At 61.0% G+C, this 13,932-nt stretch overlaps 2 protein-coding genes across 5 annotated transcripts in view; both read right to left on the reverse strand.

Moving 5' to 3' along the window:
* Positions 1 to 161: 161 nt before the first annotated feature.
* Positions 162 to 7,180, reverse strand: LOC133749315 (epoxide hydrolase 3-like). Its single transcript, XM_062178507.1, has 11 exons — positions 7,175 to 7,180; positions 5,412 to 5,526; positions 5,139 to 5,248; positions 4,785 to 4,841; positions 4,359 to 4,730; positions 4,200 to 4,285; positions 3,768 to 3,925; positions 3,529 to 3,657; positions 1,778 to 1,881; positions 1,474 to 1,610; positions 162 to 1,365 (listed from the first exon to the last, which is right to left on the reverse strand). Exons 1-11 carry the CDS (start codon positions 7,178 to 7,180, stop codon positions 1,137 to 1,139), a joined length of 1,503 nt encoding a protein of 500 aa, XP_062034491.1. The 3' UTR covers positions 162 to 1,136.
* Positions 7,181 to 7,909: 729 nt separating this feature from the next.
* Positions 7,910 to 13,932, reverse strand: part of BRD4 (bromodomain containing 4) — an 80,068-nt gene continuing 74,045 nt past the window's right edge. For 3 of the 4 annotated variants that reach the window (XM_062178790.1, XM_062178788.1, XM_062178787.1), the window contains exons 14-19: positions 12,891 to 13,478; positions 10,457 to 10,831; positions 10,247 to 10,377; positions 9,967 to 10,172; positions 9,650 to 9,890; positions 7,910 to 9,524 (exon numbers count right to left, since the gene is read on the reverse strand). In XM_062178790.1, the coding sequence (XP_062034774.1) occupies positions 9,456 to 9,524; positions 9,650 to 9,890; positions 9,967 to 10,172; positions 10,247 to 10,377; positions 10,457 to 10,831; positions 12,891 to 13,478 (1,610 nt within the window). In that variant the 3' untranslated portion in view covers positions 7,910 to 9,455. The remainder of the gene's footprint in view (positions 9,525 to 9,649; positions 9,891 to 9,966; positions 10,173 to 10,246; positions 10,378 to 10,456; positions 10,832 to 12,890; positions 13,479 to 13,932) is intronic. The other variant, XM_062178791.1, reaches the window with a different exon arrangement.

The raw sequence follows: 13,932 nt of genomic DNA on the forward strand, positions 1-13,932 counted from the left end.
TTAGAAGCCAAGCACATTTTTTTATCGTGCACTTCTTTAAAAAGTCCTGTGTGTATTCCAGAAACTGCCCCTGGACCCTCTGTATTGCAGGACACGTTCCACCACCACCACCCCCCCAAAAAAAAAAAAAAAAAGCCAGACAGATAGAAATTGATGCTCTGATTACCTTTATTTGGAAGCTGGAGCCAGAGGGTCCCCTCCTCCCCACCGTGGAGGCTAATTTGGAAAAAGATGCCAGCAGTTGGAAGAGGAGTATCCCAGCAGGGTCCAGAGCCATTTTCCCAGGGAACTGAGACTGGCCAACCCACCCCCAAGGCAAGAGACCTTGACCTGAAAGGCCAAGATCATGATGGGGGGGAGGTAGAGCCATGGCTGGAGAACTTGGCACACCCACCGACCTTGGCGAAGTGGATTTATTTGAAAGGCAGAGAGAAAAAGAGAAAGAGAGAGGTCTTCCATCGGCTGGTTCACTCCCCAAATGCCTATAACAGCCAGAAGCTGGGCCAGGCCAAAGCTAGGCACCTGGATCACAATTCTGGGTCTTCCACGTGGTTGGCAGGGTAGCTGGGACTCGACCCAGGCACCTGCATCTGGGATGCAGATGCCCCAGGCAGTGTCTGAACCACTGCACATCAGACACCCACCCTGCACCCTCAACACTACTTTGAACGGGAGTACCCTCATCATCAGTGCGAACAGAACTTTCTACTGGGAAATGGCAACTGAACGCTTCAGAGGTGGCTAGCGTCTCGGATGCACCGCATCTTAAAGGTGTATTTCATTTTAATTAATTCACGTGCGTGGATTGCTGGAGCCGGCTGGGGCCGAGAACTAATGGACTGGCCAGAGCAGCATGGAGGGAAGGGAAGCTCTGTGCTCTGAGTGCCCTGGGGGCCCCCACCTTGGCAGGGAGAAGGGTGGACCTCAGGGAGTGGAGTGGAGGGAGGGAGGGGAGGGGTGGGGGACTGGGTCGTGACACCTGCCGGGTGTGAACGCAGCGGGCTTGGCGTGCCTTGGGGCACCCACAATGCCTTGTGTGTGGGCCCGGGCGGGGAGAAGGGGCGTGCTGCCCAGGTCCATTCAGTCCATGACAGGTGCATGCACCTGGGCAGGCCCTGGAGTTCCCAGGAGGGCCACTACTGGTCCAGCAGGTCTTGTAAGAAGGCCCACATGTACTGGTGCATCTCCTGGGGGTGGCTCTGCGGGATCCAGTGTCCCGCGCCGCGCAGCACGTGTGTCTCCAGCCGCCCCGGCACAAAGCGGCTGCTGATGGCTCCCACCAGCCCCAGCTCAAAGTAAGGGTCCTTCTCCCCCCACAGCAGCAGGGTGGGCATGGCCAGCTCCTGGGGCTCCAGGGGGAAGTTCCTGTAGCCGAGACAGATAGGCAGGAGAGCCGGTCCACCCCCTTCCCCAACTCCCCCCAAATCCCTGGAGCTGCTGCTGCTCCTGGGTAGGTGGGGGTGGGGGTCTCACCTGAAGAGGTTGCGGTAGTAGTTGATGGGTCCCGTGAGCCCACCGGGCTGCGAGAACTCATACAAGAAGGCCTCAAGCTCAGCGGGCGTCAGGCGGGGGATGCCCGTCTTGTGGTGGGTAAGGGTGCTTTTCAAGATCTGGGCACAAGGCGGGCGGTGGCGGAGTGGGGGGTTGGGGGTTGGGGCGGACTCGGGCGTCTGTGCTCAGCCCCGCCCACCCGCTCTGCCCCGCCCCGCCCACCCCTGCTGCCCACCTGCTCTGCCCCTTCCCCCCTCCCTCCCCAAGCCGCTGCGGCCCGGGGCACCTGGAAATCAGACATGGAGAGCAACTTCTCCGGCAGCCAGGGCAGCTGGAACAGGAAGACGTAATTGGATCGGAAGAATTGGCCGATGTGGCGCATGGAGTAGTCTGGAGGAGGGTGAAGGGGGGAGGGCGAAGTGGGGAGGCGGGGGTGGGGTGGGGAGGAGATGTGAGGCCTGGGGCCCGGGGCCTGGGGTGCCCTTGCAATCCTACACACACCCGGGTGGGCACACAGGCCTCGGGGTGGGGGCGAGTCTTCACGGCGGCACTGGCCGGGCCACTAGCGTCCTGCCATTGTATCCACAGGATGGGAGTGGGTGCTCCCCTGGACAGTTCCCCAGGGAGGGAAGAGGGGACACCCTCACAGTCACAGGTGTGCTTAGGCCTGGATGCACCTGCCCTGAGCCATCCCACAAACACTATTGAGCACCTGTTGTATGCCAGAACTGGGTTGCAGACCCTAGGGGATAAAATTCTCCACCCTCAGGGACCTAGAGGAGAGGAAGGGACCCACAGTCGGATTAAACGCAGGTGGTTGGTGATGCCGGGTGGGCGGGACTGTGGCACAGCAGGTGGAGCCACCACTGGGGACGTGTCTGTCCCCCATATGGGAGTGCTGGGTTTCAGTCCTGGCCATCACCTGCTCTGGGTTTCAGCCTGGCCCAGCCCTGGCTGTTGAAGTTCATCTAGGGAATGAACCAGTGGATGGAAGAGCTCTCTCTCTCTCTCTCTCTGTTGCTCTGCCTTTTTTGTTTGCTTTTAAGATTTATTTGAAAGAATTATAAAGAGAGAGGGAGAGGCACAGAGAGGGAGGGAGAGAGAGAGAGAGAAAGAGAGATCTCCCATCCGCTAGTTCATTCCCCAAATGGCTGCAACGGCCAGGGCTGGGCCAATTGAAAGCTAGGAGCCAGGAACTTCTTCCAGGTCTCCCATTTGGGTGCAGGAGCCCAAGCCCTCGGGCCATTCTCTGTTGCTTTCCCAGGCCCATTAGCAGGGAGCTGTATTGGAAGTGGTGCAGCTGAGACTCCAATGGGTGCCCTTATGGGATGTTGGCACTGCTGGCTGCAGCTTCACCCACTGCACCACAATGCCTGCCCACATGATGCTTTCCTAAGCCAAGGAGCCTTGTGTTGGCTACTGCATGCAGGTTCCTTGTTTGATGAGCTCAATCCCATATGAGCACCAGTTCGTGTCCTGGCTGCTCCACTTCCAATATAGCTCCCTGCTAATGTGCTTGGGAAAAAGCACCAGAAGATGGCCCGAGTCCTTGGGCCCCTACACCCACATGGGAGACCCAGAAGAAGCTCCTGGCTCCTGGTTCCTGGCTCCTGGCTTCAGATTGGCTCAACGTTGTTGCAGCCATTTGGGGAGTGAACCAGTGGATGGAAGACTTCTGTCTCTCTCTCTCTCTGTAACTTTGTCAAATAAATACATAAAATCTTAAAAATTTATATATGAATGAAATCATTTTTTTAAAAAAAGACTTGGACTTCATCGCTAAGATAGCCTATTAATGGATACCCGCAAATATTAAAAAAAATGCAAATCCAAAACACTTCGGGTGCCAAGCATTTCGGATAAGAGATCCTCAACCTGTTCCTGTTATTAACGTGCTCCAAGATTCCGGATCCCTCCCACCTGCGTTGCCCCGGGGAAGAGGGCCCCCAGTTCACCTGGGCACACTCCCAGCCCCCTAATGTGCTCACCGGAGGACCCACAAGTGCACACATGTGCATCCCCGACTCTTGCACGCACCTTGGTACACGGACATGGGGGCGGCGCTGACCACCACCATCCTTTCGATCAGGGATGGGAAGTAGATGGAGAGATTCCAGGCCAGGAGGGCGCCCCAGTCGTGGGCCACGAGGATGCATCTGGAATAACCTAGAGGTGGCAGGAACTGGCTTAAAAAGGGGAGGGTGTGCCGGGCAGGGGCGGATTCCAGCGGTGGTGGGAAGCCAGAAGGCATGGGGGGAGGAAGCCCGTGTCCGCACCCAGGCCCTGGATGACATCTTGGATGTCGGCCACCAGCAGATCCATGGTGTAGCAATCCACATCCTTGGGCGCGTCCGAGGGCCCGTACCCACGCAGGTCCACAGCCACGACGTGGAAGCGGCTCTGGAACTCCCGGAGCTGGTAGCGCCAGGAAAACCTGCCGGGGCGGGTGGAGTAGTGTGGGGTGGGAGGGGTGGAGTTGAATCAGGCTCTCCCCCCACCCCACCCCCGTCTCCGTCTCCCACCCGTGTCACTCCTGCTCGTCGCCCAGGAGGAATCTTTGGGGGACCTCACCGTCGTGGTCTGGATTTCCCGGAGGGCGGAGGAGGGTGGAGGAGGCGAGGCAGAGGCCACGACCAAATGCACCCCAGGTCCACAGCGGCTGCCCCCTGCCCCTGGCATCCCACCCCCATATATAGCCCCAGGCCTACCAGTTCTCGGGGAAGCCGTGCAGGAATAGCATCAGCGGCCCGTTGCCCTGGCCGGCCGAGACGTAGTGCAGGCGCAGCCCGGAGCTCTACGGGGAGAGGCGCCACGTGAGGCCCGGGGACCCCGGGGACCCCGGCCCCGCCCACACGCCCCGCCCACACGCGCCCGGCCGCGCTCACCCTGAGGGTCAGCACGCAGTGCTCGCCCAGCGCCGGGTCGTGCAGGCAGGCGGGGGCGGCGCGCCGGGGGCGCCCGCAGCAGCCGCGCCGCGGCCGGCACAGCACGTGCGCCAGCGCCACGCAGCCGTAGACGGCGGCGGCGGCCAGCGCGGCCGAGAACACGAGGCTCCACAGGAAGGCGCGCAGCAGCTTGAGCGAGAGGCGCGACGGCGCCAGCAGCGCCGTCACCACCAGCTCGGGCATGTCGCCGCGCTGCGGGCCGTCGTCGGGGGCGGCGGGCGGCGGTGACGGCGACGCGGGATCCGGGCCGCCGCGCGCACCGCCTTTGGCCCCGAGCTGCTCCGTGCCGCCGGGCTTGTGCGGGGACGCGCGGACGGAAACGGGGGGCCGGCGGTGGCCCTAGCGTACGACGCGCTCGCCCCGGTGCCAGGTGAAGACTGGGCGCGACAGCGGCGGGGAACCGGTCTGGGGTGCGGGGAGCGGGTGTGGAAGCGAGGCAGTGGGCGTGGCCTAGAGAGCACCTAGGACGGGGCTCCCCGCAGTGGGTGTGTGACTAGGAACCCCGGAGGGCCGAGAGGAGACGCCCCTCAGGCTGAAGTGGGAGGAGCTTGGAGAGAGGGGCGGAGCTTGTACAGAGGGGGTGCGGCCTAGGAGCGTTGTCGGGGTTGAGGGCGTGGCTTGGGTGGGCAGTAGGAGGTGGCCTGGAAGGGCGCGGAGTCTAATATTGGGCGCGGAGGCTGGGCCAATGAGCTGCGGGCTGACCTGGAGCCGAGCCAATGAGACGGGGCGGAGGCGGGGCCGGAACCTAATATGGCGGGGCAGGCGGGCCCGGAAGCGGAAGGAGAGGAGCGGGCGATGGGTGAGCGGCTGGGCTTTAGGAGGCAGGCGCGGGCGTCGCAGCGGCCCGAGCAGGGCTCTGGAGGTTCCTGGCCGTCCCCCACTGGGAGCTCCCCGACCTGGAGCGCGCGCCACTGTCCCCTCGCTGGCCTGGCTCCGAGGGACCTCGCAGCACCGGCTCTCAGCTCTGGTTCCAACGGCGGGTCCAGAGGCCTCGGCCCCGCGCCGCCGTCCAGTTGGTCCAGCGAGCCCGGCGGGCCGCCCCTGCGCAGTTGTGATTGGACAGCGGCGGGGTTCCGCTGGTGGCGACCAGCTGAGAAAGGAGGACTGGGCCGTTGAGTCCGCGGGGGCGCTGGCTCAAAGAGGAAGCTGACTGGGCAGGGCCAGGCGTGGTGGGGCCCCCGGGTCACAACGCCCTGGCCCCGCGCTGTCCCAAGCTTCCTATTCTGCAACCCTCCCCGAGTATCCGTTCCCGGGGACACCCATCCTTTTTTTAAAAAAATACATATATATATATATGTATGTATGTGTGTGTTTGTATATATATATATATATATATATGAATATGAAAGGGCAGAGTTAGAGAGAGGCAGAGAGAGAGGTCTTTCCTTCTGCTGGTTCAGTCCCCAGATGCCTGCAATGGCCAGAGCTGGGCCGATCCGAAGCCAGGAGCTTCTTCCAGGTTTCCTACGTAGGTGCAGGGGCCTGAGGACTTAGGCCATCTTCTGCTTTCCCAGGCCATAGCAGAAAACTGGATGGGAAGTGGAGCAACCGGGACTTGAACGGGCGTTCCCCTGCGCCGGCCCCAACACCCATCCTTTTGAATGCTTCCGGCAACGCCACTGAGTGTAGATCATATTGTCGCCTCCTGTTTACAGCTCAGGAGCCTGAAATACCAGGAGGAAGTCAGCAGAGTGGTGTCCCCACCTGTCCTATCCTGGGGAGTGGGGTGGGCGGGGGGGGGGGCAGCTCTTGGAATGGTTATTCAGGTCTCTGTCACTTTGTGTTTCTGGAAGGCAGGGTTAGAGACTGGGGAGAGGCAGCGTTCTTCCAAGCACAGGTTCACTTCTCAGCAGCAATGGCTTCCAAGGGGCTGGGCCAGGCTAAAGCCAGGAGCCTGGAACTCCACCTGGTCTCCCACGTGGGTGGCAGAGCCCTGAGCCATCTTCTTGGGCCATCACCTGCTGTTCTCCCAGGCTGGATGGGAAGTGGAGCAGCCAGGACTCGCACAGGATGGCTGTGATGGCCCCCTCATTTCAAACACTGCTTCCTCTCCTTGCAGTGCTATCCGTGTAGCCCTGTCTAGTCATGGCTGCTACACATTATGCCCCGTCATGGGAGCACAGGGACGTCCAGGTACAGCGTCCTGAGCACACAGCCTGCATTGCACTCACTCTGGTTTCCAAGCTGGATGTCACCACCCACCCTTCCTCCTCTCACCCCGCCCGTGTGTTGTGTGTCATAAGGTTGATGTCCTGTCTACTGCTCTCCAATCACTCTGGCAGTATGCCCGGGCTGCCTGGCTATGGTGGGTGCCATGGGACCTCCCTCCCCCTTCACTCCTCTCCCACACGGCACCCCCTCCCCTTCCCCTTGGAACAAGACAGTCACAGGAATGTAACTTTATATTCAGTACAAATGTTTATTTTTGCAATGAGAACTGCACAAAAAAAAAAAAAAAACTTCAGTATAAGTGAAAAGTCTATGAACTCCCTTCTACAAACGTCTAAAGTGTTTAATACAAGTCTCAGGTTCACTGACATAATTATTGGCCAAGCGATCCGTGCATACAGTACAGTGGGGGAGGGGCTTGTACACACCTCTAACTCTTGGGAGGAGAGAAAACAAAAAAACAAAACTACAGCTGTTTCTAGTACCGCGGGAAGGGCACCGGGAGGTGGCTGGAGAAATGAACAGACCCCGGTTCTGGTTCTGAGTGCAACCCACTTAAAGAGACTCACGCCCATCGAGGGAAGCAGGTGGGGGAGGGGTAGAGAAAGCCCCAGCCCATTTCACCTGGCAGGTGCCCACAGAACCATCTGCAGCACCAGCCCTGAGACCCAGCCTGGGGAAGTTTCTGAATAAAAACGAATTAGGCTGGGGGGGATGGGGTGAGCCGGAAGAAACCCCAGAAAATCCAAAATAACTAAGATCAGCACGCTGGCATGTGAACCTGCGCTTGGGACGTGGGAAGCAGAATGGAGGAAGAAGCCTCTGGCCGGTCGCCTGAACTTGACCCTGGGGACACAGGCCATAAGGGGGAAAGGAGGGGTTTTCGGGTTCACGAACTGGGAAGACGAGGTCTCTGCGGCACACGCGCATCGCACACCTGCGTCTTCCTTTCTCGGGCGGGCCCGCGTGTGTGCACACAAGAAAGCCCTGTCTGTGGGGACGTCCACTTCGTCTAAGGAAATCTGGGTAACCCTGAGCTTAAATGAAAGGAGGGGGGAAGTGGCTCCAGGCCTTTGCTAGTGGGCGGGGCTGGAGGAAGACAGGAGAATACTGTCTATGTATAATGTTTGGCCAGGGTTCTGCAAGGCTGGGCCGCCCACCTCGGTTGGGGTCCCCTAATCGCAGCTTCAGGCCAGGGGGACAGGCTGTGGGAAGGGCTGGGGTGGGGTAGGGTGGGGCTGGGGCCCTGGGCCTGACCCAGGCAACAGGTGGTTCACAAAGAAAATGTCAGGGAGACGCCAGCATTAAAAAAGAGAGATGTGTTTATTCCATGATCAGTACAGACCAAATGCATATTCACCGTATGAAACTCAAACCAGTCAGTGACTCCAGAGTTTGGCCAACACTGAGGCACCAGTGTCGTGGTGTAGAGTGGGTTCTCATGGCACGCGTAACCTTGTTAAGGGCTCCAATTATAAAATTAAAAAAAAACGAGCAGAGGAAGGAGCAGTCGGTGTGTGTGTGGGGGGGGCAGGGCCGGGCACGTGGGGCTGGGGGTTGGGGGGTTGGCCTCAGGTCTCTGGCCCCCTCCACCCCTGATCCCTTGACCCTGCACTGCCCAGGGCCCACTTCATCCCCTGGCCCTGCCCGTTATTGGTTTTAAAAAAAATTCAAACAGATTTGACATTAAAAAAAAAAAACAAAAAAAAACACAGAGAAGCTGCCACCAACGGATTGGCAGTGGCGGGGAGGGAAAAGAAATCGTAGCTTTCTGGTTTTATAATTAAAAATAGACTAATAAAAGTTGGAGACTGAGTAAAATATAGGCTGTGTGTGTGTGTGTGTGTGTGTTTTGGTTTTTGTGGATTTTTTTTTTTTTCCTTTTGTAAATTTTTCTTTTTACACCAGTTTGGTGGAGTCACCAACAAACTTCCAACAAAGGTATGCCAACTATGCTCACTACACAGTACAGCCACGGTCACACACTACCCACAGCGCGGCGCGGCCGCCGCTCGAGGAGGGACGATCACACCATTTGGAGATAAGCAGTGCCATTGTGTCTGGAGGAGAAGAGAGAGTTAAAAATAAAATAGACTTCAACGACAACAAAAAATATATATATATAGAAAAAAAAAATCCAGAAACACAGGTGGGCAGGGAACTGACTTTGGTTGGTGGCCGCACTCCCCAGGCAAGGCCCCGCCCACGCGCACTGGTGGGGGGGAGGGCGGCCGCCTCGCTCCGAATCACCGAGTCCCGAGGACACACAGCTCGGCGGCACTATTCCCTTTTGCACAAGCGAACACTTACAGAGAGCGGCTCTCCATTAAAGGCTTGTGGGGGAGAAGGGGGTCTGTTCAAGGCAAAGTCAGTGCCAGCGAGGGGTGGGCCGGGGCCCTCGCCTGCCTCCAGCCCCCTGGGGGGCCTGCCCTGGCCTCCGGGGACTGGGTGGCAATGGCAGGGGCGCGGGGGAGGGGCTCCCCGGCAGGCAGGACGTCACCAAACGTCACGTTCTCAGGAACAGAAAACCAGTCAATGGTGGCAGCGGCGGCCGTGTCCCATGTCTACTGTGTGGCCCCCGCACGCAGAACGCAGGGCTGGGTCCGAGCGAGCGCCAGGCGGACGTCCCGTGAGGGGGTGGCGGGTGGTGGGCCGTCGCTCCGGCTGGCTGTAAGGCAGACAGGCTCTGCGATCCTCAGCTGCCCGTCAGGCCTGCCCCGGGCATAGCATGCAGGAGGGCCAGGCCAGGAAAATCAGCCCCTGGCCGCTGTGGCCGCCTCCACCGCCGCCCCTAACACTATGGAGAGTCAACGTTTTGCCAGAAACAAGTCACAAGTCACCTAGGTGCTCTCAGAAAAGATTTTCTTCAAATATTGACAATAGATCACTCTGGAAATTCATGTCGATCGTAGCTGTCATCTGGAGAAGAGGGAGGGAGATGGAGTGAGGTATGGAGCTCTGGCAGCTATGCCGAGACCTCCCCTAACCCCTGCCCCAGCTCCTAGCTGGCAGGACCCCCGCCCGCCCAGCGGCCCCTGACTCACCACCTCCCGGCGCCTTCGCTCCTGCTCCCGCTTCCGGGCCAGCTCCCTCTGCTGGTCCAGCATAGACTGGGGCTGGGAACTCTGGGCCTGGGGGGCAGCTGCTGCGGCTACAGCGGCTGCCTGCTGCTGCTGCTGCTGCTGCTGCTGCTGCTCCTGGCGCTGCTGCTGCTGCTCCTGGCGCCGCCGCGCCTCCTCATGGGCTCGCCGCGCCTGCTCCAGCGCGTCCTCGTCCTCTCGGCTCCTGGGCACAGCAGGGCCCCGGGTCAGCAGGGGCCTGTGCAGCCCGGGGCCCTGTGCCCGCTGGGAGCCCCGCCCACCTCATGCGTTCCTGCCGCAGCCGCTCCTTCTCCTTCTCTGCATGCTCCGCCTGCGCCTTCAGGGCCTTCTCACGTTCCTCCTTCTCACGGGCCGCGCGGCGGAACTGCTCGAAGCTGTCACTGGAGGACTTGGCGGTGGAGGATGGCGTGGTCGGATGCTTCTGCACCAGGCTGGCCCAGGAGCCCATGTTTTTGATCTTCAGGTCCTGCGGGGCAGAGGGGACGGTCAGAGGGGCGCCTCGCCAGGGGCCGAGGGACACCCTGGGCCTCTCATCCCTACCTTTTTGGGTGCAACGGGTGTCTTCGGCTCTTGCTTCTGCTTGTCCTTGTCGGGAGCACCCGGTGGGGGTGCAGTCTGCTCAGGGGGCCGGATCACAGGCCGTCCCACGTCCACAGGCTTCATTTCGGGCCCTGGAACACAGACAGCGGGCTCAGGTGCGGCCCACGCCGCAGGGCCTGAGCCCCCGCTGTGGGCAGGCAGGGCACTCACGCTGGGACAGGTGGACGGGAGCCTTGATGCTCTCTGGGTGCTTGGGGGGCTCCGGCCGCAGCGAGGGGCTGAAGGGCTCGCTGCGGATGATGGGCGAGTGGATCTTCTCCTCCTTCACCACCACCAGGGGCTGGGGCTGCACCACAGAGGCCGCGCGCAGCTCCTGGGACGGCACAGGCACGGCGGCCGGTGAGGCGGGTGGGCGCCCCTGGCCCCGGCCCGTGCCTGACCCTGTGGGCCGCGGCCCAGCCCTGACCTTTACCTGCTTCTTAGGCTGGACATTTTGTTGGGGTGGAGACTGGTGGGTGAGGCTCTGGAACGGTGGCATCTGGGGGGAATGTATCATAAGCGGGGAGGGGGCTTCACGGAGGTGACCTAGGAGAAGAGACAAGGCGTGTGTGAGGGTCGGCGGTAGAGGCTGCCAGGCCTGGGTCCCTTAGGCCCTGAGAGAATCATCCTGGGACAGAGCAGCACACAGCCTGGTCTGGCTCATGTGAAGATCCACGGAAGCCACTGGGCCCCAGTGCACCCAACCATCTGGGAAGCACGGAGTCTGCGTACATGGGTCTGGGCATCGGCCCGGTCTGGTGACTCCAGGGCCCCCAGGGGGCCAAGTGAGATCCTCAGGACCTTCCCTAGGACTGTTCCCTGACTCCACCCCACGGCAGCAGGGCAGGTACAGCAGGTCTGGTGGGGTTATTTCCAGAAGCTGCCAGCCCATCAAAGGCTGGGAGGGACTAGGGAATCACAGGGGCCAAGTGCCCGGGATGGGTCAGGAGAAGCCACGAGCTCTGCTACCAGCCTCCAGCAAAAGAACCATTCAATCTGGACTCCTTGGTTTTATCAGCAAGGAAACCAAGCCCCCCACCAACAAACCACCCCCTGGATGGCACCCCTGCAGCAGAGAGGCCAGCTGCAGCTCAGGACAAGCCCCACTGTCCACCAGAGAATACTGCCTCTCCACCATGCCTCTGTACTGGTGTCCTGCTCTGTACCCTATGCTGAGCCTTGGCCAACACGAGGCCTCTGAGGACAACTCCCTGGCCAGAGCCACCTGTCTTGGTGGGCCTGGAGCTGGACACAGTGCTCCAGGTGTGGCAGGTCCCTCTGTTCCTTCCTGGAGCTAGCACCTGGACCTAGGCTGCCCCGCCCCGATCTTTCCTCCTATTTCAGTTATCAGGGATCCCTCCCCCCGCCAGGACCACAGCCCACAGGACAGGCTTCCGATCCGGCTGCACTCTCAGGAGGTGGTGAGCTGAGCCAGACCCAGGGCCTGTGTTTTATTAGAGCTGGGCTGGGGGCGTCTGGCCCGTGGGTGAAATCCCTTAGCTTGGTCCGGCCACGGCAATCACAGGTGAGAGCTGACATTCAGTAACCCACAGCAGGATAACATTTGAAGCTGCTCATTTTGTAATGGCCCAACGATGTCACAAACGCCCAAATTTTGGCCCCTGGCAGAGAAAAGCTTCCCGACCCGTTTTAGAGGAACAGCAAGCTAGCTGGCTTTAGGAAGAGTCTCACTGATCCAGGGATGCCACCGGGAAGCTGGCCGGGCGCCCGCTGCTGTGACCCTAACAACCTGGCTTTTAGCCAGAGGCCTCAACTGCCCTGACCGAGGCTACGGGAGCTTGTAGGGGGCCTGCGAGCTTGAGGTAGAGCTCCAGGGTCCCGAGTGAGTGGACCCTGAGCACCAGCTCTTCACCTGCCCACAGCCGCCCCCTCTCCCTGCTCTGGGGTGGGGAAGAGTGGCAGCTGGGCTGTGGCCTTTCCCAGGGCAGGCAGACAGCTGTCCTCCCCTGGCTCAGGGCACACAATGATCCACTTGGCACCTGGCAGCTTCTGCTGCGGCTTAGCAAGCAGTCTCAGCCCTGACTTGTGGCCCAGTTTGCAGGCAGCACCTGGTGCAGCACCAAGACAGGCAGGTCAGCACTGCCAAGGCCACGACCCCTGCCTTGACCATGGCATGAGTACCAAGTGGCACGTTTCCCGCTGGAGCCAGCCAGAACATCTGGGTCACCAACACTTCAAAAACAAGAACACAGGGCAAGTGAGCCCTTCCTTCAGCCCCTTGCTGCAGCCAGAGCCCCCAACCTCCAGCAGAGCATTGAGGCCCCTGTCCCACCACAAAGAGAAAAGCAGAGCCTAGACTTGGCAGTGAGACGGGTCCTGGACGGGCGCTGAGCTAGCTGCCTATGAGGGACTCAGCCTCCAGGGTCCTGCAGAATCAGTGTGGAAGCCTGCAAGGAGCTCCAGAGGAAGACCGAGAGAAGCTGAACCTGGGCTGTCGGAGTGGAGCAGACACCTGGCCAAGAACTGCAGGAAGCACCAGGACGCCCTTCGTGCAGACCCCACCTCCAACCACTCAGTGCCTGGGAGCTTAGCACGGTCCCCAGGGGCTTCCTGACCCTCCGAGAGCCTGGGCAGGGGCACTCACCAGTTGCATAAGGGTCCGACTTATGATGCCGTGGTGAAGGGTGATGCTGGATGACTTGCTGAGGCTTGGCGGGCTGTGGTGGTGGGGGCTGCTGGCCTGAGGGTGGGTGTGGGGGCTGCTGGCCAGGGGGTGGAGGGGGCTGCTGGATGTGGGTGGAGAACGGCATGGGTTGTAAGTGCACGGGCCGCGGCGGGGGCTGGTGCTGCTGGGGAGGAGGCTGGGGCTGGGGCGGTGGGGGTGGGGGCGGTGGCGGCTGCTGGAGCTGCTGCTGCACGGAGGGGTGGGGTGGGGGTGGAAGGGGGGGCGGGGGCTGGGACTGCACCTTCACGGAAGGGAGTAGCGGTGTGGGGGGCTGCACCTTCTGCAGCTGCTGCAGGTACAGCTGCATTTGCATGGAGGTGAGGGGTGGGGCAGGCGGCTCTTCATCCTCCAGCAGCACTTGGGGGGGCTGAGCCATGGGGGGCTGAGGGAGCAAGGGAGGCTGGGCCAGGGCGGGGGACACGGCTGGGGGCCGGGCAGGCTTGGGGGGCAGGGCGGCGGCTCGGTTGCTGGGCCGCGATGGCTGCTGGGGCAGCGCGTTGTGCAAAGCTGGAAGGACACAGCATGCCGCATGGTGAGGCCTGGGTACCTCCTAGAGTCCCAGCCCGGCCTCGCTGCTCCATCCTGGCCTCCCTCCAACCAGCAATTTCTCTTCAGTCCCCACGGCCTCCCACAAGCTCCTGGCACACTGTTTCAGGTGAGGCCTATGGGACCAGGCTTCTTGACAGCGCTGTCTGGGCCCACACTCTGCCCCCAACCCCCACTCCAGCATGGCTCTTCAGGTCCCAGCTCAGACCCTGCAGCTCACCCAAGCACAGACTTCTGCAGTCTACCCCGCCCCCTCTACTGGGCAGTCCTGGTCCTGCACCTCCCAGGTTCACGCCAGTGGGCACTCAAGAGGAGCTGAGCCTACCCCCACTCCCACCCTTTTTCTCACCTAACTCAACACCCAGCCCAGCAGACCTGAACCCACAGCTGCTCACCCCTCCCACACAGCAGGTCC

This window comes from Lepus europaeus, chromosome 20, assembly GCF_033115175.1.
Source record: "Lepus europaeus isolate LE1 chromosome 20, mLepTim1.pri, whole genome shotgun sequence".
Classification (NCBI taxonomy): Eukaryota; Metazoa; Chordata; class Mammalia; order Lagomorpha; family Leporidae; genus Lepus; species Lepus europaeus.